The sequence below is a fragment of the Erythrolamprus reginae genome, chromosome 2 (genome assembly GCF_031021105.1).
Source record: "Erythrolamprus reginae isolate rEryReg1 chromosome 2, rEryReg1.hap1, whole genome shotgun sequence".
NCBI lineage: Eukaryota > Metazoa > Chordata > Lepidosauria > Squamata > Dipsadidae > Erythrolamprus > Erythrolamprus reginae.
This window is the reverse complement of record NC_091951.1, coordinates 13953480-13979850: the sequence shown is the minus strand read 5'-3', so window position 1 is coordinate 13979850 and position 26371 is coordinate 13953480. Positions and strand designations below refer to the sequence as shown.

Below are 26371 nucleotides of genomic sequence, written 5' to 3'. Positions count from 1 at the left end.
CTTCAGGTGAGCCAATGTCTTGCGGACCACAGCAAGAATAGAATAAAACCTGCCCTTATTGTTCGAGAGTACCTACTGGATGGCTCAAATATCCAGCAGGTACTGTACAGCCTTATCCATGAGAGCTTTTTTGGACGATGGAGCAACAAACAAAAAACCTTGAGGAAACGGAGAGAAATTCTAGAGAGAGACCAAAATCGATGGTTGCCTCTTCTCAGATTGGGGCAAACTGGGCTAGATGACTCCCAATGGGTGCATCATGACCATCAGCACTTAGCTCACCTGAGGTCACTTGGGGGTTGTCTGTGCCCTCAAACAAACAGCCAGCACTAACACATTAGTTTCTATATGGTATTGCACACTTCTTTATTACTTTTCGTAACCTCTAGAGAAGAATCAGCCTCTTTTAAGAAAGTATGCTGCAAATTAACAAAAAGTAAAACTGTAATGAACATGCTATTTTAAAGTAACCTATTTGGTTGTGTATAAAATATTCTGGTTACACAGTCCCACACACACAAACAAAATGATTGTGAAATTATAGGAATACCTCTCTCACCTATGCCATCTTTATTATGTTTTTCCTTGAGTGTCAATGAACTCAGACCCACCAAATAATTTGAGAATACTGACATTCCATCCTTGTCATTTGTAAGCAAGATCAAATCTGAATATCTGTGATCACTACGGTTTAGATTGTAAATCTCATTGCTGGCACCAATTTCTCTAGGAACAAATATAGGAAACACCCACCCACCCACCCACCCAAAAAAAATCCTTATTCACTGCAGATTATTTATTCAGTGTACACTGCAGGAATTTTCTTCCAAGAAAATAGTGGGAGGGAATACAAGAGATGAAAGGATGCACTCATATATCTACATTTCAGGAAAATAATAGTACATGCCCATATCTAACATATGATGTAAGAATGATTATTCATAATCCATTTATTGTTACTACCCTTAAGTAATAGTTATTGTCTAAATAAAAAGAAATATCAGTTGCCTATACCCACTACTCTAGGAACTTGCATTCCTCACGATTTATTTATTTATTTATTTATTGGATTTATATGCTGCCCCTCTCCGAGGACTTTATCCTATCTTCCAGTTACCCTTTAACACTCTGAAGCAAAACTGTTGGCGTAGTCATCCATGGAGAAGATCTTGGACCATTTTCTGTTGGAACATGTTGAGAATTGACATTCCCATGTCTCACATTTCAACATTTCTTCTAGATGTAAGCTTTTCCTTCATATTCAGATCTGGCCTCAGAAGAATAATGAAGCATTTTGGGAAGAAAATACAGCCCAGGAGACCAGCACTAGAGCACAACATGGAGAAGACTTGAACGACCACCATGTATTTCCCTTTGATGCTGAGATAGGTAGGCACAAAAGTCACCCAGACACTGCAGAAAACCAGCATACTGAAGGTGATCAGTTTGGCTTCATTGAAAGCCCCAGGGAGATTCCTGGCCAGGAAAGCCACCACAAAGCAAATTGCAGCCAAGATGCCCATGTAGCTGAGAGTAATGTAGAACATGCCAAAAGGTCCTTCATTGCATTGCAGGATGATCTCTCCAGGCTGAGAGTGGAGGTCAGAGTCAGGGAATGGGGGAGAAATCCCCATCCAGATGGAGCAGATTATAATTTGGACAGTGGAACAAGAAAGGATAATGGAATTGGTCAAGCTCTTCCCCAACCACATCTTCACTCGGTTTCCTGGTTTTGTGGCTTGGAAAGCCAGCACCACCATGATTGTTTTGGCCAAGAGAGAAGAAATGGCAACTGAGAAGATGATGCTGAACATCACTTGTTGTAGTAGACAGGTGTCTTTCCTTGGTTGACCAATGAACAGAAAAGAAGACAAGAAGCAAAGCAGGAGGGAGACCAGGAGGATGAAAGAGAGGTCTCGGTTGTTGGCTCTGACCATGGGTGTTTCTCGGTATTTAATAAATATGATTAATACAAGCAATGTGGTTAGAAACAAGAGAAGGGCAAATGATAGGAGGAGGATGCCCAATTGTTCTTCATAAGACAAGAATGTTATAACTTTGGGGATACATTGAACTTGATCCTCATTTGGATATTTATCATCTGGACACTTGGTGCATTTTTCTGTATCTGAGAAAACCCAGAAGAAACGTTTCGTTAGTAACCTATCCTTTCAATCTTATGAAATATCTTTTTGGGGGATGACAATTGATACCAGGAGCATTTTCCAGAATAGGCATCTCCAGAAAATGAGATAAAAAGTATTTTCTAAAAAAAAATAGGAAAATTTCTAATACTCTATATGCAATATGTGAGAAGCTAAATAGTCAATCTTGCTTTGGTGAAATTCACATTTGACAGTTTGGAATACAGTTCATCCACCCTGAGTTTCTTCACGACTGATCGCACCAGTTTCACGTGTTTGTGCTTTGTTTCTGAGTAGATGAGAATATCATCCAAGGGGAGAGAGACAGCTCTTTCTTTGGGAAGGAATGAAGACATCTAGGGGCAATAATTCAGCCCCCTCCCCCATATGGCACCAGTGGGTGAGAGCTGCTGGGGGCCAGGGGGAGATTAAAAAAACTAAGAACTGAGGAACTGAGGATTATTTCTCCAACTTTCCCCCCCCCTTCCCCTCTTAACCTTGATTCATGATTCGTGTGTATTTCTGTGTATCATCGCTGAGAAACTATGCCCCCTTGTGGATTGTGGATGGATTGAAGAACTATGTGGATTGTGGATGGATTGAAGAACTATGCCCCCTTGTGGTCTGATTTTAAAAGACAACCAGAAAGAGAGGAGGTTTAACATCAAGACTCTTTGAACTGAACTAGATTAAGACCTTAGACCATGGAGACCGAGGAACACCGCACCTGGACTGACTGTTTGATTACTGATGATTATAAAATGTTTTAAGATCTGATTTTATACCATCAAAAGAAAATCAATTTTTACTAATTTATAATTTTTATCCTATATTTATATAAGTATAAATTTAATGTTATTGTGTTTTAAATTTTTATCAATTGCTATTTTATACTGTTATTAATCTAATTGTTTTTTAATATAATTGGGGTGTTAAGTAATGGATGACTGGGATAAGTATACTTGTGGGTATGAATGGAATGATTGGTATAACTGGGTTGGTGGGGGTGGGTGGGGTTATGGTATGGATGAGTTGATTGATAATAGTATGAATGGGAGTTTTGGCCCACCTGACGCTCGGCAGACAGGAGAGGAGGGGGCACTGATCTCTGGGGTGGCAGAGGGTCGGAATATTCCAGTGTTGCTGGGGAGAGGCAGATATGGCGGGGGCCACAGAATTAGCCGTTCCAGGGGAACGAGGGATCGTTGCTTAATAACGGTCCCTTGTTCTGGTTCCGTGATCCCAATCTTGGGTACTGGTGATGAGTGTAACTCTGGCCCTGGGCTCAGGTTGCTGCTGCTTAATGCCAGGTAGGTGGTAAATAAAGCTCTCCTCATCCGGGATTTGATCCTGGATGAGGAGGCCAACCTGGCATGTATTATTGAAACCTGGCTGGGCCCGGAGGGAGGTGTTCCTCTCTCTGAAATCTGCCCAGCTGGGTTTCAGATATGGCATCAACCTCGACCCCAGGGAAGGGGGGGAGGAGTGGCTATTATAGCCAGGGAGAGCCTTTGCCTGCGTGGACTCATTGCTCCGGAAATTGCGGGTTGCGAGTCTCTCTTGCTGAAGTTGGACTTAGGGGTTCAGGTGGGCTTATTTCTCACGTACCTGCCTCCCAGCTGTGTGTCAAAAGCCCTGCCTGTGCTACTCGAGGAGGTAGCCGGGTTGGCAGTGGAGTTCCCCGGACTTATTGTCCTGGGGGACTTCAACCTGCCGTCACTCGGCGAAACCTCTGGGTTGGCACAGGAGTTCATGGCCACCATGACAGCCATGGACCTGACTCAAGTAGTACAGGGTCCGACTCACGAGGGAGGGCACACACCTGACATGGTATTCCTTTCCGAGCAACTGAGTAATGGTCTGAGACTAAGGGGCTTAGATGCGTTGCCTTTGTCATGGTCAGACCATTTCCTACTACGGCTTGACTTCCTGGCTCCAATCCTTCCCCGCAGGGAGGCGGAACCAATTAAGATGTTCTGCCCCAGACGCCTGATCGACCCAGAGGGCTTTCAGACGGCGCTTGGGATTATACCAGAGGCACTTGTCCACAGTTCGGCAGAGTCTCTTGCGGAAGCCTGGAACAAGGCCGCAGCGGAGGCTCTTGACCGGATTGCGCCTTTGCAACCTCTCCGAGGCGCTAGACCCCGTAGAGCTCCATGGTTCAACGAGGAGCTCCGGGAGTTGAAACGCCAGAAGAGACGTCTAGAGAAGCGATGGAGGAAGAGTAGGTCTGAATCCGACCGAACACTTGTAAGAGCTTTTATTAAGACTTACAAAGTGGCGCTCAAGGCGGCAAGATGCACGTACCATGCCGCCTTGATTGCATCAGCGGAATCCCGCCCGGCCGCTCTGTTTAGGGTGACCCGCTCCCTTCTTAACCAGGGGGGAGTTGGGGAGCCCTTGCAGAGTAGTGCCGAGGATTTTAACACGTTTTTCGCTGATAAAGTCGCTAGGATCTGGGCCGACCTCGACTCCAATTGTGAAACAGAGTCGACTGACAACGAGTCAGTCGAGGTGACTGGGGCACGTACTTGTCCACCTGTCTGGGAAGCGTTTGATCTGGTGACACCTGATGAAGTGGACAAGGCCATTGGAGCTGTGAGTTCTGCCACCTGTTTACTGGATCCGTGTCCCTCCTGGTTGGTTTCGGCCAGCAGGGAGGTGACGCGGAGCTGGGCCCAGGAGATTACCAACGCTTCCTTGGGGCGGGGAGTTTTTCTATCACTCTATAAAGAAGCGCTCGTGCGCCCCCTCCTCAAGAAGCCCTCCCTGGACCCAGCTGTGCTTAACAACTATCGTCCAGTCTCCAACCTTCCCTTTATGGGGAAGGTTGTCGAGAAGGTGGTGGCACTCCAGCTCCAGTGGTCCTTGGAAGAAGCCGATTATCTAGGTCCCCAGCAGTCGGGTTTCAGGCCCGGTTACAGCACGGAAACCGCTTTGGTCGCGTTGATGGATGATCTCTGGTGGGCCCGGGACAGGGGTTTATCCTCTGTCCTGGTGCTCCTTGACCTCTCAGCGGCTTTCGATACCATCGACCATGGTATCCTTCTGCACCGGCTGGAGGGGTTGGGGGTGGGAGGCACTGTCCTTCAGTGGTTCTCCTCCTACCTCTCTGGCTGGTCGCAGTCGGTGTTAGTGGGGGGTCAGAGGTCGACTCCTAGGCTTCTCCCTTGTGGGGTGCCTCAGGGGTCGGTCATCTCCCCCCTGCTATTCAACATCTACATGAAACCGCTGGGCGAGATCATCCAAGGACATGGGGTGAGGTATCATCAATATGCGGATGATACCCAGCTTTACATCTCCACCCAATGCCCAGTCAACAAAGCGGTGGAAGTGATGTGCCGGTGCCTGGAGGCTGTTGGGGCCTGGATGGGTGTCAACAGACTCAAGCTCAACCCGGATAAGACGGAGTGGCTGTGGGTTTTGCCTCCCAAGGACAACTCCATCTGTCCGTCCATCACCCTGGGGGGGGGAATTATTGACCCCCTCAGAGGGGGTCTGCAACTTGGGCGTCCTCCTCGATCCACAGCTCACATTAGAAAAACATCTCTCAGCTGTGGCGAGGGGGGCGTTTGCCCAGGTTCGCCTGGTGCACCAGTTGCAGCCCTATCTGGACCGGGACTCATTGCTCACAGTCACTCATGCCCTCATCACCTCGAGGTTCGACTACTGTAATGCTCTCTACATGGGGCTACCTTTGAAAAGTGTTCGGAAACTTCAGATCGTGCAGAATGCAGCTGCGAGAGCAGTCATGGGCTTACCTAGGTATGCCCATGTTTCACCATCACTCCGCAGTCTGCATTGGCTGCCGATCAGTTTCCGGTCACAATTCAAAGTGTTGGTTATGACCTTTAAAGCCCTTCATGGCATTGGACCAGAATATCTCCGAGACTGCCTCCTGCCGCACGAATCCCAGCGACCGATTAGGTCCCACAGAGTGGGCCTTCTCCGGGTCCCGTCAACTAAACAATGTCGGTTGGCGGGCCCCAGGGGAAGAGCCTTCTCTGTGGCGGCACCGGCCCTCTGGAACCAACTCCCCCCGGAGATTAGAACTGCCCCTACTCTTCCTGCCTTCCGTAAACTCCTTAAAACCCACCTTTGCCGTCAGGCATGGGGGAACTGAAACATCTTCCCCTGGCCATGTTTAATTTATATATGGTATGCTTCTGTGTATGTCTGTTAGTATATGGGGTCTTTTTTAAATCTTTAATATTTTAAATTGTCAGATTATTTATGATTTGTTTCCACGTGTTGTGAGCTGCCCCGAGTCTTCGGAGAGGGGCGGCATACAAATCTAATAAATAAATAAATAAATAAATAAATAAATAAATAAATAAATAAATAAATAAATAAATAAATAAATAAATAAATAAATAAATAAATAAATAAATAAATAAATAAATAAATAAATAAATAATAAATAATAAATAATAAATAATAAATAATAAATAATAAATAATAAATAAATAAATAATAAATAAATAATAAATAAATAAATAAATAAATAAATAAATAAATAAATAAATCAAAACCCTCTCGTAAAGGTGCTCATGGAAGACTTTGTTGATCAGTTGCATATATATTGCCGGTGCCCTCTGTAGACTGAAGTAGAGCACCCAAAATTGGAAACTACACAGGGGGCAGTTGAAAGCAGTTTTGTGTATTCAGTCCCCAATCTCCTCTCCTGAGTCAGGATTTTCATCCTGGTTCTAGCATTATGTTCAGCCAGGGGGTCATCAAAATGCAGCCAGAGGGCAGCCATAAAAGCATAATAATTCCTCATCACTGAGGAATCGTCATTATGGAGGCCCACCGTCCACTCAGCCATGATACCTTCCAGGGCCATGGTAATGCATCACATTTTTGTTGTAGGGAAATCGTCCCCATATTCTTGCATGTGATTCTGCACCTGGGTCAGGAAAAATCCCAAAGCCTTGGGATTCCCATTTGTATTTTACTCCCACTAGAGAAACCATCGGAATTTGACACCTCCCGAGAAGCATCCCCCTTGCAAGGTGGGCCTGGGAAGACACCGCTGCTGATGTCTCTGCTGCCCCTGCTTGGCCTGGCTCGGTTCCCAAGGGCACTTCTGTGATAGCTGAGGCCCTTCCTCCTCCCCAAATTCTTCAGCTCCCCTCCCAACTGGCAGTGCATACTTTTCACAACTTCTCTGATTAGGCCTGCCACGCCCCTGAGCTGGTTTTCTCAGTGGTGCCATACTTTTTTTAAGTACTGCACATGCACAGGCACACAAAATGCCCGTGCCCATGCAGGGTGTCCCTCAGCCAATTGGCAGTAGCAAAATCTGGAACTCACCCCTGCTCTCGATGAATCCACTTCCATAAACCTGCACTTTTCCTTGGTGACACTCACCTTCCTGAGTGGAAATGGTCCCCTCTGGACAAGGAACACAATCGTAGCAGCAAATTGGCTCTCCTTCTCGCTTTCGTTTGACAAATCCAGGACGGCAATTTTCCACACATTTGGATTGAGGCCAAGCCTAAGAAGACAAATCAGAATTGCCACAAAAATGTTTCTGCACTAAGTATCCATGGAAAATGGAGATAGATATGAAGTAGACTTTGTGGGCTTCGCTTGGAGAAATATCAACTCTAACCCTAACCTCTAACTATTCATGATCATATGCAGAGTCATAATTATATGCACAGAAGACCATCAAAGATGATTAGGGATTGGAGGCTAAGATACATGAAGAACTTTTGCAGGGACTACATATACCTAGTCTAGTGAAGAGAAGGATCAGATGAGATATGATATCAGTGTTCCAATATCTATGCGGCTGCTGCAAAGAAGATGGAGTTAACCCAGTGTTTCCCAACCATGGCAACGTGAAGATATCTGGACTTCAACTCCCAGAATACAGCAGCCAGCGAATACTGGGACATGCGCACAAGCACATTGGCAACCTGAAGCTGCACGCAGAAGCTCACAAGTAGCAGTGGTAAGTCGCAACCCCTGCCTGCTTGCATCCAGCCAACACATTTCAAAACATTATCACTATACAAGATGTAGATTTGTGTGTTATTATATCAGTGGCAAACCTTGCATCAGCATATGCAGTTAATACCAGTTCTGACCCCAGTTCCAAATACAGGTAATAATATTGTATGTTTCAAATATGTAAGCATTCGCTTAGGTGCTTGCCAACATAGAAACATAGAAATATAGAAACATAGAAGATTGACAGCAGAAAAAGACCACATGGTCCATCTAGTCTGCCCTTATACTATTTTCTGCATTTTATCTTAGGATGGATCTATGTTTATCCTAGGCATGTTTAAATTCAGTTACTGTGGATTTACCAACCACATCTGCTGGAAGTTTGTTCCAAGCATCTACTACTCTTTCAGTAAAATAATATTTTCTCACGTTAATTCTAATCTTTCCCCCAACTAACCTCAGATTTTACCCCCTTGTTCTTGTGTTCACTTTCTTATTAAAACACTTATCTCCTGAACCTTATTTAACCCTTTAACATATTTAAATGTTTCGATCATGTCCCCCCTTTTCCTTCTGTCCTCCAGGCTATACAGATTGAGTTCATTAAGTCTTTCCTGATACGTTTTATGCTTAAGACCTTCCACAATTCTTGTAGTCCCTCTTTGGACCCATTCAATTTTATCAATATCTTTTTGTAGGTGAGGTCTCCAGTACTGAACACAATATTCCAAATGTGGTCTCACCAGCGCTATATACAACGGGATCCCAATCTCCCTCTTCCTGCTTGTTATACGTCTAGCCATGCAGCCAAGTATTCTACTTGCTTTCCCTCCTGCCTGATTGCACTGTTCACCCATTTTGAGACTGTCAGAAATCACTACCCCTAAATCCTTCTCTTCTGAAGTTTTTGCTAACACAGAACTGCAAATACATGTTGTAAGCCACCCTGGGTCTAAGGATAAGGGCAGCATAAAAATCAAATAAAGAAATAAGGAAATAAGGAAATAAAGAAATAAGGAAAGAAATAAAGAAATAAAGAAATAAAGAAATAAAGAAATAAAGAAATAAAGAAATAAAGAAATAAAGAAATAAAGAAATAAAGAAATAAAGAAATAAAGAAATAAAGAAATAAAGAAATAAAGAAATAAAGAAATAAAGAAATAAAGAAATAAAGAAATAAAGAAATAAAGAAATAAAGAAATAAAGAAATAAAGAAATAAAGAAATAAAGAAATAAAGAAATAAAGAAATAAAGAAATAAAGAAATAAAGAAATAAAGAAATAAAGAAATAAAGAAATAAAGAAATAAAGAAATAAAGAAATAAAGAAATAAAGAAATAAAGAAATAAAGAAATAAAGAAATAAAGAAATAAAGAAATAAAGAAATAAAGAAATAAAGAAATAAAGAAATAAAGAAATAAAGAAATAAAGAAATAAAGAAATAAAGAAATAAAGAAATAAAGAAATAAAGAAATAAAGAAATAAAGAAATAAAGAAATAAAGAAATAAAGAAATAAAGAAATAAAGAAATAAAGAAATAAAGAAATAAAGAAATAAAGAAATAAAGAAATAAAGAAATAAAGAAATAAAGAAATAAAGAAATAAAGAAATAAAGAAATAAAGAAATAAAGAAATAAAGAAATAAAGAAATAAAGAAATAAAGAAATAAAGAAATAAAGAAATAAAATGCAATAAAATGCAATGAGTCGCTTCTCTCTCTCTCTCTCTTCCTTCCTTCCCTCTCTCACCTCCCTTTCTTTCTCCCTCTTTCTTCCCCCCTCTTTCTCTCTCTCTTCCTCCCTCCCTCCCTTTCTCGACACAGCAGAGCCATTCGCTTTCCCTCTTGGCAGGTAGGGGCAAAGGCGCGTCTCTCTTGCCTCTGGCTCGCAAGGGGGGCTGCTGTGGCCATGGCTGACCACCAAGGGGCTCCCTCTGCAGGTGGTGCTGCCCGCGCAGCTCGTTAGTTTCCAAAGGGAACAGAGCATGCACATCCACCTTTTGCCCGTCTCCACTTCTCTTGCTCCCCAGCCAAAAAGGCACAAAGGGGGGAGGGGAGGAAAGGCTTCCCTGGCATCCATCCCCTCCCCACCACCCTTTGCACCGAAACACCCCCTTCCCCCCAGTCAAGAGGCTGCAGTGGGGTCTGGCTGGGAGCGAGGGGCCAAGAGGATCATCCCTGGGAAGGGGGTCTCACCAGAGGGCAGGCAACTGTGGAAGAGAGGAAGGAGGGTCATTCAAGGAGGGGTGAAGGCTTCCCTTCTCATCCGAGCCACAATCACAGACAGTGCGGGAATTTCTTTCCTTTGCAGCTTCTTTCCCACTTGGTGCCAGGAACGTTTGGATGCTCTTTGGGAACCCCAGGAAGGAAGCCCACCTTTATAAGGGATCTCACCAGTGTCACCAAGCAAAGGGTGTGTGGCCCCTGTCGCCCCTCCCTCCAACCCAGGATTTCCCTCCAGGAAAGAAGCTGCTGGCAGCATTTATTTTATTTATTTATTTATTACTTAGATTTGTATGCTGCCCCTCTCCACAGACTCGGCATTGCTGGGGGTTCCCTGCAGGGGGCTTGTGGGTGGGTGTTTTTTGGGGCCCCTCCCAGGAGGGAGAGAGATACAGGTCTCCCCCCTCCTAGTTTTGTGTACTTAAGACGAAGGTGTGGATGAGATATTGGTGGTGCAGTATTGTAGTTGCATGTTGCATGTTGCATGCAGGTGAAGGAGAGCAGTGGAGGGGGAGGGGGAGGGGGAGGAAGGGGAGGGGCATCCCTGAGCGCACCAACACCACGACCGACCTCCTTCCCTCTTTTTTTTCTCTTTCTCTGTGTGCGTTTGTCGTGGCCTCAGTCTCTTCCACCTTATTTCTCCCTCCTTCCAACCACATTCCTCCACGGGCTGGATAAATGGCCTCAGCGGGCCGCATGCATCCTGCGGCCCGTAGTTTGTGGACCACTGCTTTAGAGTCATCAGCAAATAGGCAAACCTTCCTTACCAAACCTTCCCCTATGTCACTCACAAAGATATTAAAAAAAATAGGACCCATAACAGACCCTTGTGGTACACCGCTTGTAACCAGACTCTGCTCAGAATACTCGTAATTAACAACAACCCTCTGATATCTACGCTTCAGACAACTGCAAATCCATTGAACTATCCAGGGATTAAGTCCAATCTTCACTAATTTATCTATCAGCTCTTTATGTGGAACCGTATCAAAGGCTTTGCTGAAGTCCAGATAGGCAATATCCACGGCACCACCTTCATCCAACACCTTTGTGACCTAATCAAAGAAATCAATGAGATTAGTCTGACATGATTTTTCCTCAGTGAAGCCATGCTGGTTTGGGTCCAATAAGTTGTTGCTTTTTAGGTGCTGATTTATCCTCTTTCTGAGTAGAGTCTCCATCATTTGAACTATAACTGATGTCAAGCTAACTGGCCTGTAGTTACCAGCCTGTTTTCTACTGCCCTTCTTGTGGAAAGGCACAACACTGGCCATTCTCCAATCATCAGGAACATCTCCTGTTAAAAGGGATTGGTTAAACAAAACAGTCAGGGGGGCAGTATTCACAGATCTGAATTCTTTCAGAACTCTGGGCTGGATGCCATCTGGATGCATTGCCTTATTTGTATTTAATAATTCAAGTTCTTCTAAGATTAACATTAATGGACTAAATTCTATAATCAAAAGGAAACAAACCATTAAAAAATTACAAAGAGAAAATGCAGACATAATTTCTTTACAAGAAACACATATTTAAAAAATCTGAAAATAAAATATTAAAATATTTAAAATTTGGCAAAATATTTGTAACCGCAGCTGAAACCAAAAAAAGAAGTATTGTAGTGTATGTAAAGCAATGGCTTGTCCCCAGACATATATACTCAGACAATGAAGGTAGAATTTTAATCCTAGAAATCTCAGTAGACCATAAAAGAATTTCTTTAATTGTAATATACGCACCTAATATTAACCAAAAAGAATTTTACAAAAGTTACATGAACAAATTAATATGATAAAACCCAAAATATATGCTTGCTAGGTGATTTTAATGCTATTGTAGACCTGAATATTGATTACAAAATAGGGAATAAAAAAAATAAAAGTAACCACAGAAACCAATTGCCTTTTGTATTCTTTGACATGGTGGAAGAATTCAGACTTAAGGATGTATGGAGGGAAAGGAATAAACTTAACAAACAATACATCTACTTTTCACCACCCCACCAATCATGGTCTAGATTAGATATGATATGGACCAATAGTGAGATAAAAAAATCAAATAGAAAAAAATAGAACAAACGTTTGGGCAGATCACCAACCAACAATATTAATGCTAAAAGGAACTGAAAAAGGAAATAAGAGATGGTCATTATATGCTAATATAATGAAGGATAAAGAATATATTAAATTTATGGAAAAAGAGCTAACTTTCTTTTTAGTAGAAAACTGGAACAATGATACCACACTACAAAACCTCAGGACACCACGAAAGCCTATATTAGGGACTTATCAATCTCATATTTATGTAGGAAAAATAGAAATAAAAACCAAAAACTAGAAGAAATACAAGACCAAATTTAAAATTTGGTCAGAGCAGCAAAAAGGAACTACTCTGAAAAGCTAAAGAATCAATTCTCAACAAATGAACCAGCAAACATGTGGAAAACTCTCAAAAACACCTGTTACAGCAAACCACCTTTCCAAGCTGAAGGAGATCAGCAATTGGCAGATGACCTGAATCTGTTCTACTGCAGGTTTGAAAAGAAACTTCAACCACTTATGTGCACAACCTCCATCCCAGACACACCAACAACAGCTAAATCTTCTACAACTGAACCCATCCCATTGTGTTTTCAACCCCTAGTGATCACAGAAAAGGAAGTGAAAGATCTATTTCTCAGACAGAAGCCTGGAAAAGCACCAGGCCCAGACAAGATAACTCCTTCTTGCTTAAAAGTCTGTGCTGACCAATTGGCCCCCATCTTCACCCAAATCTTCAACAAATCACTAGAGTTGTGCTATGTTCCTTCCTGCTTCAAACGCTCGACTATCATCCCAGTGCCGAAGAAGCCCTCCATCAAGGAACTGAATGACTACAGACCAGTTGCTCTAACATCTGTTGTTATGAAAACCTTTGAAAGGCTAGTGATGTTCCAGTTGAAAGCCATCACGGATCCACTGTTAGGCCCCCTGCAATTTGCATACCGAGCAAATAGATCAACAGATGATGCTGTTAATATGGCTCTACAGTACATCCTTCAACATCTTGAATCTCCAATGACCTACGCTAGGATCCTCTTTGTGGACTTCAGTTCAGCATTCAATACCATCGTACCGGACATTCTCTTAACCAAACTAAATCAGCTAGCGGTACTTGAACACACTTGTAAGTGGATCACAAGCTTCCTAACAGACAGGAAGCAGCAGGTGAAGATAGGAAAAATCACATCAGATATATGTACAATTAGCACAGGTGCCCCCCAAGGCTGTGTACTCTCACCACTTCTCTTCTCTCTATACACTAATGACTGCATCTCATACGATCCATCTGTTAAACTACTGAAGTTTGCAGATGATACAACAGTGATCGGACTCATTCGAGACAACTATGAATCCTCATACAGACGGGAAGTTGACCAACTATCCTTGTGGTGTGACCAGAACAATCTAGAACTGAACACACTCAAAACTGTAGAAATGGTGGTAGACTTTAAGAGAAACCCTTCCACCCTTCCACCTCTCACAATACTAGACAACACAGTATCAACAGTAGAGACCTTCAAATTTCTAGGTTCTATCATATCTCAAGACCTAAAATGGTCACCTAACATCAAAAACATCATCAAAAAAGTACAACAAAGAATGTTCTTTCTGCGCCAGCTCAGAAAGCTCAAACTGCCCAAGGAGCTGCTGATTCAGTTCTACAGAGGAATCATTGAGTCTGTCATCTGCACCTCTATAACTGTCTGGTTTGGTGCTGCAACCCAACAGGACCGACACAGACTTCAGAGGATAATCAGAATTGCAGAAAAAACAATTGCTGCCAATCTGCCTTCCATTGAGGACCTGTATACTGCACGAGTCAAAAAGAGGGCGGGTAAAATATTTACTGACCCCTCACATCCTGGACACAAATTGTTTCAACTCCTACCCTCAAAACGTCGCTACAGAGCACTGCACACCAAGACAACTAGACACAAGATCAGTTTTTTCCCGAACGCCATCACTCTACTAAACAAATAATTCCCTCAACACTGTCAGACTTTCTACTAAATCTGCACTTCTATTCTTCTAGTTTTTCTCATCATTCCTATCACCCATTTCCTCCCATGTTGACTGTATGACTGTAACTTGTTGCGTATATCCTAAGATTTTTATTAATATTGCTTCTTCATTGCTTATTTGACCCCTATGACAATCATTAAGTGTTGTACCACATGATTCTTGAAAAATGTATATTTTATTTTATGTACGTTGAGAACATATGCACAAAGACAAATTCCTTGTGTGTCCAATCACACTTGGCCAATAAAATTCTATTCTATTCTATTCTAAAAGTTAAAAACCCAATTACAAAGCGACCCACAAGATGATACCGTTGGTGAAGAAAAAGATAAATTAAAACACAGAATCAATTTGATTATCTAAGAGGATATAGTGTCCCAAATGAAAAAGGTAAAACAAAACCATTTCAAACACGCAAACAAAATAGGTAAATGGTTGGCATATAAATAAAAAAGGAGAAGGAAAATTAATATATCCAACAATTAGAGGATGAGAAAGGAGTAGCACAATTTACATTAACAGAAAAAAAAAGATAGCAATGGAATTCTACCACACTATATCAGAAAGAAGAAATAAAGGAAAATGATATACAAAACTACTTTTTTTATCTTATGCATCAAAATTTTATTAAGACAAGTCCGCAACAATAAAGAGATAACAGGCCTCAAATCTAAGGGACAGGAATTTAAATTACAAGCCTTTGCCGATGATATAGCTTTTATTGTAGAAAATCCTACCCAAGTCGGTCCAAACTGATGGATGAGTTAAACAGATATGGAGTCCTAGCAGGGTTCGGAATTAATAAATTTAAAACCAAAATTATTACTAAAAACATGACAATGAATGCCAAGGAACACCTAGCTAGAGACCTAGATTTGGAAATTATGGAAAGAATTAAATATGCATGCATTACCATAAACGAAGATAACTACGACTTGTTAATGAACAAAATAAAGTTACAATTAGAGAGCTGGGCTAAACTCCCAATTTCATTATTACGAAGAATACTGGCAGTCAAAATGTCTATACTACCTAAATTCCTATATCTCTTTCAAATAATTCCAATCAAATTAGATGGAACTTTTTTTAAAAAATAGAAAAATTAATATCCAAATTTGTATGGGAAGGCAAAAAACCAAGAATTAGACTCAAATGGATGCAAGACAGTAAAAAGCAAGGTGGACAGGGCTTACCCGATTTCAGAACATAAATTATAAAATGACCAGGTCTACTTCCTATCAAGAAAATTCAGTAAAAATGTTTTACAGGTGGCATATGCCCCCAGCCAGGCTAGCCAAGATGTACACTAACCTCAAACCTAATTGCTGGAAATGTGGAGAATAACATGGCTCCTACTTTCATATGTGGTGGACATGCCCACTAGTCAAGAAAATTTGGTATAAGTTACAAACATGGATAAAAGAAATAATTAATATCAAATTAGAAATGAAACCGGAAATATTTTTACTTGGTATTATCAATAAAAATATGAAAGAAGAACAATATTATTTGACTCAGCATCTAATGACTAGATAGCCATAGCACAGTTTTGGAAAAATGAATCACTTCCTAATGATCGACACTTGATTTTAAAATGCTGAACTGTGCAGAAGCGAATAAATTAACACTGAAGCTGAAAGAACAGGAAAACACAAAATACTACTAGATTTAGATTAATTTCTAATTATTAGCTTCTATTACATGTACTATTTAGGATTTGATGTGTGAATTTTAGGGAAATTTTAGGTTTATTGATTATATTAAAATAGGTTTAACTGAATTTAATTAAATGTATTAAATATGCTTAGAATTTGGGGAAATATTTGATTTGTTGAATATATTAAAATAGGTTCAAATAATTTTAATGATTATATATAGGAAATATCAGGCTGATTGATTATATTAAAATAAGTTTAATTAGTTTTATTGAAATGTACAAATAAAGCAAATTGAATTTGATAAGTAACATTGTCATATAAGAAAAGCGATATTTTTTTAAAAGTATATTAATAAAGCAAGTCGAATTTGATAAGTAAAATTGGAATATAAGAACAGAAATGATTTTGAAAGAATCATAAAAATGGAATTAATGAACAATAACTGATTTATTGTGCACTGAAAAAAATGTATGAAATAGGTTATATTTTTTCTTTCCCCCCCCCCCTTTCTTTAGTATTTTCAATATGATTTGATAGACTATATAGGGGTTTTTAGATTTACGTAAAATGTGTAAAGAGAAATAGGAGGTGCTATAGCCTCCCAGTTACTTAGAATGTTAGAAATATTGTTTGTTTGTCAGTATATACTTGAGGGAACATTAATGATGAGAGGTAATACCTAATAATTGTGATTGCTCGATGACAAGATTAGATTTTTAAAAAATTGCAATAGGGGATAAAAGATTTATAGAGAAATTAATAATTTGTATTATGATTTTTTTTTCTGGGATTATACAAGAGTTACTAACAAAATAGTGCATTTTATTGTACTGGAAATAGAAGATATTTGACATTGTACTAAAGTGCACGAAGGAAAAAAAACAATAAATAATTTATACCCCCCCCCCCCCCAAAAAAAGGAAAACTGAATATTCACACTATAACATATCTCACTGGCAATATCTCACTGGGCCCATAACCTAAGTTAGAGGTGTGTACAGAGCAACCCTTGAATTAAGAAGGACATGCACATAGAAACTGAATAATTATTTATATCTACTGCAATATCCCACTTCTAGGTACATGTCCTTTATAACTCAAGGGTTGCTCTGCATATAAAGCCTGCCCTTAAAAAAGATGACAACAAGTAGTGTCAGAAAACAGTAATCTGCCATCATGACTAAAATTAATCTGCTTGAAATGGCTCATAAGGAGAAAACACAGCAATATTTTGCCCACCTGGTGGGGCAACTTTACCAATGAAAGAGCACTTTGGTTAATAACAAGTCTCTGTTTTTCAAACCTCCCCACTTTCCTTCTGTTCAAACCGCTTGAAGCCAACAAGCACACAATGTCCATGTCTGCAGTTACTTCTCCATTTTGGTCCATGTAGAGTTTCCAATGAGAAAGATTATAGAACTCATTCTTCTCCAGAAAGGGATGGAACTAGAATGGAAACACCCAAGAATTTTAAAAGCAGAAACCATTGTTTCTTATCCTACCTCTTATTTTCATGTTACATTTTTCCTTTAAATTTTATTTTATTTTATTTGAAACATTAAAATATAAACTTTTAAAAAGTTAAAAAAAAGTAATACAAAAGAGATCTAAAGAATAGTGTTGGGCGAACTTCATGAAGTTCGGGTTCGGCGAACTCACCCGAACTTTACCGTGAAGTTCAGGTGAGTTCACCGAATCCAAACTTTAGCCGAACCCGAACAGCAGCAGCGCCGCTACAGCGTCCTTTTCTGTAAAAATAAACAAGGAGGTGGGGAATTCCCCACCTCCTTTTGCTTCCTTTTATTTTTTACAGAAAAGGATGTCACAGCGATGCTGCAAACAAAAGGAGGTGGGAAATCCCACAAAGGAATTCCAGGGGCGGGGCTTTGACGTCACGGAGACTCCTTTCTCCCCATTTTGGCCGGCCAGGAAATAGTCTCCGTGACTTCAAAGTCCCGCCCCAGAAACACTTTGTGGGATTTCCCACCTCCTTTGCGGAGTCTGCGGAGAGGGGCGGCATATAAATCCAATAAATCTAATCTAATCTAATCTTTGCAGCACTGCAAGCAAAAGGAGGTGGGAAATCCCACGATGGGATTCCCGACTTTATTCCCGGGCGGTGGCGTTTTCGCGGTGTTTCGCCGAACTCAAACGCGAACTTCACACAAATTTTTTAAAAAGTTTGGGTTTGGGTTCGGCAATCAGAACACTCCAAAGTTCGGCACAAACCCAAACTTTGCAAGTTCGGTTCGCCCAACACTACTAAAGAAGGCTACACAAAAATGTGTAATTAATTAAATTAACAATTTGACTTTATAAACTGCCATCTGTGCTGGTTTCTTTGTGAAACTGAAAAGCAAACTATAGACAGCAGAAATTCCAGACAACGATAGGCTTACGAGGATTTCACTCTGTTGTTCTCAAAGTAACAAATACAATCTTGTACCAAAAAGGATATATATAAATAATCAAGTGTGAAAGACATCATATAATTGACTGTAAATAACAAAATAAAACGTGTAGTTCTATAAATATCTGAGCTATCTTTTACTCTGGAGCCCTTCATTGAGTCCTCTGCCCAAAGAATGAGGCTCTTTATTTCTGCAGGAATAAACATCTGAATGATTTCTTCCTTATTTCAACATGATTTATTGGCCACTTGCTCTGTGAAAATAGACTCCAGGTCAGGCCATCAGATGTTCTCAGAGTCTCCGTCAAATTTATAAGAGTAAACTTCTACAATGTTAATCATAAATCATATGTATAGGAATAGCTTTAAAAATGCAGACATAATTTAAAATTAGCAGTGTTTAATATCAAAATATATCTGATGCCAATTCCTTGGTAAACTATCATTTGACCCATGAAATCTGTTGGTCTTTTGTAGCACAAGGAGGATGAGATGGGTCTCCTCCTTTTCCTATGGATTTCTTCTCCAAAAGACTTTAATTTGTTGGATCTTTGTTGGGATCCCATACCTGCCATGGCTGGAGTCTCGGAGCTTCCAATGTCTCTTGGACCTTCTTCCTTCTCCAAGTTCTGGATGAATATGCAGCCTTCAGGATGTGGGCCAGAGTAATAAGCATAATGTAAATAGAGTCACTATTTGCAATCGGAGTCGCGCCCCTTTTCTCTTGGGTTTTCATTGAAGCATTTTGGATGCATCTTCTTCGACCTTTGACAGAAAAGGCATATTTTGAAGAAGAACAGTGAAAAGATTGTTGTACAAACTGGTGATCTAGAAAGAAATAGGGTTCAAAATCACCATACTTTGGCCTTGATTGTTGCAGAAAATCCAGGCTCCAAATACTATGCATGTATTTGAGATACCCATGATGATATATTGAATATTTTCCCAAAGTTGTAGTGATCCAGACTTTTCCTTCAATGGGTCCTGGCAAAGAGTCAAGTATGATTTGGAAAGTACAGAATGCGCTCGAAACAATAACATATTCTGTTAGGTGAACAAAGACATTGACTTGTTTCCACTTAGAGCTGAATCCCCCAAGGGGTCGTAGATAAGTATTCATTGGAAGTTGTTGAGATATAATAACACAAATCCCATTCCTGACAAGCAAAGGAGGAAAACTCCTCAGGAAATTCTCTCCCTTTTCTGTTTCTGGAGCAAGGAGACCAATCAAAATCCATCTGAAATGGAGGAGCAGCTGGACTATTGCTGGGTAGTGAAACCCTTCTTTGGGAAGCATCCGGTGGAAAAAGGGGAAATCACTTTTATCACTCAGAATCTCTGAAGCAATTTTATCCCTCATCTGAAAAAGTAATGAAAAATGATGAGGTTTGTTTTGATAAATATATTTGAATGGTTTATTGATGTCATTTTTAAAAAATATTAAATACATAAACACATAATATTAATAAGACTGTATATAAAAACAGATACAAGAAATAAAATACATTAGAATAACACCTCCACAATTAACCACAATTATATTTAAATATGGAGTTAAGTAAAGTAAGGTAAAGGTAAAGGTTCCCCTCGTACGTATGTTCTAGTAATTCTTGACTCTAGGGGGCAATCCTCATCTCCATTTCAAAGCGGAAGAGCCAGCGCTGTCCGAAGACATCTCTATGGTCATGTGGCCAGCATTACTAAATACCAAAGGTGCACAAAAAGCTATTACCTTCTCATTAAGGTGGTCCCTATTTTTCTACTTGCGTTTTTACATGCTTTCAAACTGCTAGGTTGACAGAAACTGGGACAAGTAATGGGAGTTCATTATGAGGCATTAGGGATTCGAACCACCAAACTGCCAACCTTTCTGATCAACAAGCTCAGCGTCTTAGCCACTAAGTCACCATGTACATTTACCCTGTTCATCTACCCACTACCAACACTTCTCAAGAGATTCTAGCATTTATTTTAACCACAATATCCACTTGAACAATGAGGCAATAATAACTAGGGTGCTTTTTATACCCTTTTTAAAAATAGAAAATATTATTGCCTCTGGAATCAACTTCCCCTGGAGATTCAAACTGCCCCCACCCTCCTTGTCTTTTGCAAGACTTTGAAAACCTATCTATGGGGTAATTGACGTATTCCTTGGCTAGTAAGATTTATGTATGGTTGTGATTGAGTAGTATTGTCTGTTTTTTAATTATAGGGGTTTTAGCCATAATTTTAATTATCGGATTTGTTGTACATTGTTTATTGTTGCTGTGAGCTGCCCTGAGTTTTCAGAGAGGGACAGCATACAAATCCAATAAATTATTACTATTTATTATTATTATTATTATTATTATTATTATTATTATTATCCTCACAACTATAGGAGGTATTACTTTTATTTTTTGAATAATTCAGCTGATAGAAAGTCCTTTCCAGTGGCTCTATTGTTCTTCAAGCCTTTTATGATTCATTTGATTATGAATACAATAAGGTTAAAAGTTGTTGACATGTTGGCTCATATATTTGTAGCTTTTTAAATAATGTGGTTAATTACTGCCATTGATCACTATGAGCCTATCAGAAATATACTGTATTTTTTGGAATATAAGACACACTGGAGTATAAGACGCACATCAGTTTTGGGGGAGGAAAATAGGGAAAAGAATCTGCTTACCAGATATTCATCTGGCTAGCATCCTTAGTCCGTTCAGCTTCAGCACATTATTTTATCCCCTGGTTGGAGCTTTTAAAAAAATCCTTATTTGGGGAGCGTAACAATGAAAGAGCTTTCAAGACAGTAAGAGCTGGGAACATTGTTAGAACCTGGCTAAAATTCTAGGCAAGTAGAGCAATGAAAAAAACCTGCACAGGCTTAGGGCTTGGAAAACCTTCTTCGCAGAGAATAACAATGAAAGACTTTGCAAGCCGGTAAGAGCTGGGAACATTGTTAGCACCTGGCTAAAATTCTAGGCAAGTAGAGCAATGAAAAAAACCTGCAAAGACTTAGGGCTTGGAAAACATTCTTTGCAGAGAATAACAATGAAAGACTTTGCAAGCCGGTAAGAGCTGGGAACATTGTTAGCACCTGGTTAGGGCTGGAAAGAAACATTTGGAGCTAGTTAGATCAATGAAAAAAACCCTGCAAAGACTTAGAGCTTGGAAAACATTCTTCAAAGACAGTAACAATGAAAGAACCTGCAAGATAAGAGCTGGGAAGATCATTAGCATTAGTACTGGGGGAAAAAGCTTCGAAAAAAGCTGCATTCAGAATATAAGACGCACCTGAATTTTCAGCTTCTTTTAGGAAGTAAAAGCGTGCGTCTTATACTCCAAAAAATTTGGTATGTGGACATGGCATCAGGACTGCATCTTCCTATTGTACTGAATTAGTTTTTAATTCAACAGCCTTTCCTCCCCTTTACAACTGTGCAACAGAAACATACACACACCTGTGGGACTTTGTAGGTGCCTACTAAAGTTGACATCTGGATGGATATTTCCCTGTCAGCTGCATCAATAAAAGTCAAAATATTGTCTTTCCTTCCACAGCTGTAGTTGGGAACATTGGCTTTTCCAGTTGAGAGCATGTCCTGCAAGGCATTTGAAGTGCCAAGTGTGTGCAAATAGTTCTCATGGATGTTGTACCCAAGTGTGAGATTATTCATTAGCTGAATATTCTTGTTAATCACTTGGATGGTGAACATAAAGCATTCTTTTTCTCTGTTATTATAACCTACTCTGTTGTAAAAAAAAACAGTTATAGTTAATATCAGCATAATCAAGAGTAATCATCAAATAACTTTTTTTTGAAATTTCATCCCCTTTGTCAATATATGACTATTGAGACTAAAGCAAATACTCATCCAAACCCAAAGGCAAATAATCCATCAACATTAAATATTTGTAAATATTGAGAAATTGGAAACGAGATAGTCCTCTATTCCATAAGGTTAAGAATCACAAATAGTCCATTATTTGTAGCACTGTAATAAAGAAGTGGATATTTCAAAAGTGATTGAAAAAAATGCCATTTTAATTCAAGTCACCCTCCAATCCTACACAAATTAGGCACTGAACTGAATATCAATGACTGGTTATAAAAAACAGTCATTGATATTCAGTTCAGTGCCTTATTTTTTGTAGGATTGGAGGGTGACTTGAATTAAAATGGCATTTTTTTCATATGGAAATATGAAATATAGAAATGAGCTGGTCACAGGAAACTATGACTTCCTTAGGTCATTAATTCTATAATTTGTGGCAGAGACGAAAATGTAGACTTCTTTCATGTATTTTTTACATCCTTCATTACATTTGTGTCTCTTAATAATAATAAGTGCTGTTGCTAACATGTTGTAAGCCGCCTTGAGTCTAAGGAGAAGGGTGGCGTAAAAATTGAATGAATGAATAAATGAATGAATGAATGAATGAATAAATAAATAAATAAATAAATAATTTATTAGATTTGTATGCTGCCCCTCTCCAAGGAATTGGAGTGGTTCTTTCTTGAAGTGTTGTGAAATGTTGTGGATATAATTTACTTGGACTTCAGTAAGCATTTGATAAAGAAGACCACAACCTATTACTTGATAAGATAGAAAAAATTGGATTAGACAGCATGATCATCAGATGGATTCATAACCGGCTGACCAACCATACTCAAGATTTAGTCCTTAACTGAACTGCATCTACTTGAAAGAAAATATGCAGTGAGGTATCCCAAGGCTCTGTCGTAGGCTTGGTACACTTTAATAACTTCACAAATGTTTTATTTGAGGACATCAAAGGAGGACTAATGTAATTATCAGATGACACCAAGCTGGCAGGTATAGACAACACTCCAGAAGATAGAATCAAAATGCAGAATGATCTCGACAGACTTAAACACTGGATCTTAAGTAACAAAATGAAATTCAGTGGTGTGAAAAGTAAGGTTCTACCTTTGGGGTTTGGTATCAAATGCACCAGTGTACAATAGATTGTATTATTCAATAGTAATAACTGTGAAAGGGATCTTGGACAATCATTTAAATATGATCCAGCAGTATGCTGCAGCTGCCAAAAAAGCCATCACAATCTTAGTCTGCATTACCAGAAGGATAGGATCAAGATCACGTGAAGCGTTAGTACCCCATTAAAATGCCTTGATAAGAGCACACATGCAATATTTTGTCAAGTTTTAGTCAACACAATAAAAAAGGAGGTTGATATTCTAATAAGAATGCAAAGAAGAATTTAAAAAATGATTAGGTTGCTGGAAACAAAAACATATGACAACAGTTGCAAGAACATAGTATTTCAGATGCAGAGAAGCATTGACAGTGATATAATAGCAGTGTTCCAATATCTAAAATAAGAGATGAACAATCTATTCACTAAAACACCTGAAGTCAGAACAAGAAACCATGGATGGAAACTAATCAAGGAGAGAACTATGGAGAAATTTCCTAACAGTTTGAAGAATTCATCCGTGGAATGGCTTGCATTCACAAGTTGTGGCTGCTCTATCACTGGATGATATTTAAGAAGAGATGGGACAGCCATTTGTCTGAAATGGTATAAAGTCTCCTGTTTGTACGGGGCCATCTCCAGGTTTACCTTCCAAGTCACTTATTTGCTATATTTCTGTCATATTCAAAAAAAATGACAAAAGAGAGTGAGCCTATTATTTTTTTGTTTTGTGAAGTACGTATTGGTGGTAGACAAAGATATAATAATATTGATATACATGACACCAGTAAAAAAGAAGCCTTAGGACAGGGGACGGAAGGTACGCTGGTGTACTTATGCAACCCCTTTCCGACCTCTTAGGAATTGGGAGAGGTGAATTCCAGAGATTAGTCCATTCCTACAATATAGGAGTAAGTGGAATAAAAATAAAAGAATGAGGGTGTTAGTAATGCAGATGGAGAGAATACAACTCCATCACACTGAAAGACTTACAAGTGACATTTACTTAGAGGAGACACGTTGAAACTCAATATATCTTCTGCCATAGTAAATGTACTGGTGATTATATTAATGAGATGGTCTCCTGGCCTATAGTAACTCCATGGTCTATTTTCACCTAGATGCTCCAAGTTCATTGAACACTTCATTCTAAGCTTCCCAGAGACTTGCTGGGATACCAGCAGTGGCAGAAGCAGAAACAGGGGGTCCATAATTAATGAGGTTGAATCAATCCTCTGTTTCCAAAGAAGAGTTACGTGAATTCAAAGCACTTTCAAGAAATGAAATATCCAGTGGCTTTTCCCTTTTGAACAGAGACAAACCGAGTTTTGCATAGAAAAGGAAGACAGCGCATTCAGCAAAACAGCCCCTAAATCTTGTGCAAATCATTCAGCACAAGTAGAGGGCTTTCCCCCCCCTTTTTTTTTCTGATGCATTCACTGTTGCTTTAGCCTCATGTTATATCACAGGCAGTCACTGGGAAAATTGCAGCATATGTCTCACAGTCCAGGATATTTACTGTGTGTGATCATTTGTCCCCTGGGACTTCTGAACCTCTTCCATGTACAAAGAAAAAAAAAAGATGTTTGTGAAATCTCACAGATACATCCCTGGGGACACTCTTCTACAGTCCTGTCAGGACATGTCCAGAAAGTCATGCTGGAGAAAGATACTTTAATACCTAGGGAATTGTCTCATTGTGAAGTCCTCCATTGGGGTACACTGTCTCCACAAATTGCTGGGGAAGATCACCCAGAGCTATGGAGTTTTGTTCCAGTGTAGATTTCTGTCATTTAATTCTAAAGCTCCCTGTCTTCTTAACACCAAGGAATCATCCCTGAACACTTCTAAACAGTAAGGAAAGGGCTAATTTTCTCTCCTCCAGTTCCAGTTCTAAACTGTGCCAAATTGATTCTGTGTGCAAAGCCACAAAGAGCCCTCATCATCACCCACCTCCAAAGCAGCAAGGCCGTCTCAGCCAAAAGCAGTGGAGTCTTTAATGCTCTTCGTTGACGCTTGTAACTGGGATGCCATGGTCCGTCCACCTGCCCCATCCCCAGTTGCAGACCTTTGGCTTCCAGATAGCTCATAGCTTCTACTGGAGAAAGAGGAGGTGTCCAGGGCATAATCAGGGAAGGATGATGAGACCCAGATCCATGCTCCTGCAGCTTACTGCAATGTTGAGGCTGAGTGGAAGAAGATGCCAGGGGGGATGGAAGAAGATGCCAGGGGGGATGACGAGGCGCTAGATCCCACGTGGACCGAAGGCCAGCAGAGTTCAGAGGAGGAAGAGGCTGTGGTGGTCCCACAGCCCCAGTCAGCCAGCAGAAGAGGGACAAGGCTGCAAACCCTCAGCGTTTAGTCTGCTGTTACTACTGGCCACAGTGGCCAGAGACTGAGCACGCCACACAGCTCATGCCCTTCCATCACACAGGATTGCTGGAGAAAAGCAGCTGCTTGCTGTTGCCTCCTCCTTCTGCTCTGCTTCCCCCTCTTCACCCTCTTGCAAATCTAAATTTGGGTCAATTACAGTGCCACTTTCTTTCTCTGCATTTCCTTTTTCTATGTAATCTAAAGCCTCTAGTGCTCTCTCTAAATTTAATGACTCTTCTGGCTTTCCTTTTCCTTAATCTATAAGCTAACCATTTCCCAGCTTTATTAGCATATTCAAAATAATTTTGCTTCATTGTTTTTATATTTAAATCTAATTCTACTTGATTAATTTAATTTACTTTATGGGTTATTAAATCTTTTTCTGGTTGTAACTTTTCGCTTTCAGAATTTTCCCTATATTGATTTTCCATATCTTGCAATTCTCTTTGCACGTTAAGTATTTTCTCTTTGCGTTTTTTATTTTTTCTTATTTGATAAGTAATAGATATGCCTCTAAAATATGCTTTCATCATGTCCCATACATTATAAATTGATGTATCTTCATTTAAATTTTCTTTAAAGAAAATACTT

General features: G+C 39.9%; 1 protein-coding gene across 1 annotated transcript; it reads right to left on the bottom strand.

The window, feature by feature from the left end:
* Window positions 1-1217: 1217 nt before the first annotated feature.
* Window positions 1218-25533, bottom strand: LOC139159150 (vomeronasal type-2 receptor 26-like). Its single transcript, XM_070736502.1, has 6 exons — window positions 25361-25533; window positions 21907-22195; window positions 19026-19817; window positions 17305-17493; window positions 7461-7644; window positions 1218-2128 (listed from the first exon to the last, which is right to left on the bottom strand). Exons 1-6 carry the CDS (start codon window positions 25531-25533, stop codon window positions 1218-1220), a joined length of 2538 nt encoding a protein of 845 aa, XP_070592603.1.
* Between the last annotated feature and the right edge of the window lie 838 nt (window positions 25534-26371).

Coding starts and splice junctions, on each gene's coding strand:
- LOC139159150 (XM_070736502.1), bottom strand. CDS start 25,533: ATGCCCTGGACACCTCCTCTTTCTCCAGTAGAAGCTATGAGCTATCTG. Junction 7,645..17,304: donor ACCAAAGTGCTCTTTCATTG/GTAAAGTTGCCC, acceptor TTGTCTTCTTAG/GCTTGGCCTCAATCCAAATG. Junction 2,129..7,460: donor TGGATTCATCGAGAGCAGGG/GTGAGTTCCAGA, acceptor GGGTTTTCTCAG/ATACAGAAAAATGCACCAAG.